The sequence below is a fragment of the Sinocyclocheilus rhinocerous genome, unplaced genomic scaffold (genome assembly GCF_001515625.1).
Source record: "Sinocyclocheilus rhinocerous isolate Xijiao unplaced genomic scaffold, SAMN03320098_v1.1 scaffold2145, whole genome shotgun sequence".
In the NCBI taxonomy this organism is placed as follows: domain Eukaryota; kingdom Metazoa; phylum Chordata; class Actinopteri; order Cypriniformes; family Cyprinidae; genus Sinocyclocheilus; species Sinocyclocheilus rhinocerous.
Window position 1 is genome coordinate 78,370 of NW_015670983.1, and position 1,444 is coordinate 79,813.

Sequence of the window (1,444 nt, forward strand, 5' to 3'; positions counted from 1 at the left end):
ACACACACAAACTCTCACACACACACACACGCACACACAAACTCTCACACACACACACACATACACACAAACACAGTAATATTGTGAAATATTATTGCAATAGAAAATTATCTTAAGTTGGAATAATATTTCACAATATTAATGTTTTTACTGTATTTTTTATTTAAAAATGCACACACACACACACACACACACACACACACACACACAGCATTAGTGAGCAGAAGAGACTTCATTCAAACACAGTATTTTATATACGTTATGCCTGAGAAACATTAATTGGCTTATAAATATTATAATTATAAATTATTTTATATTTGATGCATTTAATATAAAACTAAATTAAAACTGAAATCAGTAGTTATGTCGTAAGTGAAGTGAGGCATCACAACATCGTAATGTTCTGTATGAACGATGGATATTAATTTTGAAATCTGCTACAGACAGAAGAAGTGTCTTTAACTTTAACTTTGCTCTTAAAGAGTTAAATGTTTACTGTAATCCATCAGGTTAATGCTACTGTACTATACATCACCGCAGCTTGAACGAGCAGCGCATTTATTACAGATGCTTTTATCCAAAGCCACTTACAAATGAGACTATAAAGAGATCATAAAAATGTAATAATTCATCAGTAATGAGCATCCACCAGCTATTAAAGTATTATATACATACAATCATGCTTAATGTTTTTATATTTTCAGATTTCATTTTAATGTTAGATTAGAAATGTTATGTGCCTTTGCTTCATTTTTGTTTTTTATATCACTATTTAAGTTTAAAATATTATTTACAGTTAGTAATTTTAGTGCTTCAACAGTTAGTTGCCAAGGCAGCACTTCAAATTTTTCATCTAATGTTTATATTTTATTTAAGCTATATTTCAATTAACTAGAATATATTTTAGTCACAATAATAATCTTGGCATCCACAGATAAATATCAAAAGCCAGACTCAGTGTAAGTGATGTGGTGATGATAGACTCATCATAACTCATAATTCTCTACTAATAATGCTAATGAATGATAAAAACGAATGAATCTCCTCCCACAGGTGCATGTGGCCGAGCTTCTGGTCTCTCATGGTGCCGATCTAAACGCCAAGACGTACTTGGAGGAGACGCCTATAGGTACAAACCCATCATCACAGAAAGAGCCTGACGAGACTCTGTTCATGACAGACTGAGATCAGTGTATGCACGGACGCATTGGTTTGAGTAGATAAAACACAGACTCAGATCAGGAGAACGGCAGTGAAACACCCATCCGGCAGAATCAGACATGAGATCTGTTCCTCATACACAGCAGACTGGGCTGACAATATCCCATGATTCATAGCGCCCATTCCTTTTTTTTTTTATAGGACAAATTCATGAATAAATCTCAGTAAACGGGAGCATTAATCGTGTGTGTGTGTGTGTGTGTGTGTGTGTGTGTGTGTGTGT

The 1,444-nt window shown here is 34.0% G+C and overlaps 1 protein-coding gene across 3 annotated transcripts in view; it reads left to right on the forward strand.

Annotated features, from left to right (window-relative positions):
* Window positions 1–1,388, forward strand: part of LOC107734608 (protein phosphatase 1 regulatory inhibitor subunit 16B-like) — a 42,368-nt gene extending 40,980 nt beyond the window's left edge. For all 3 annotated transcript variants that reach the window (XM_016546605.1, XM_016546606.1, XM_016546607.1), the window contains exon 8: window positions 1,054–1,388. In XM_016546605.1, the coding sequence (XP_016402091.1) occupies window positions 1,054–1,185 (132 nt within the window). In that variant the 3' untranslated portion in view covers window positions 1,186–1,388. The remainder of the gene's footprint in view (window positions 1–1,053) is intronic.
* The last annotated feature ends 56 nt before the right edge of the window (window positions 1,389–1,444 follow it).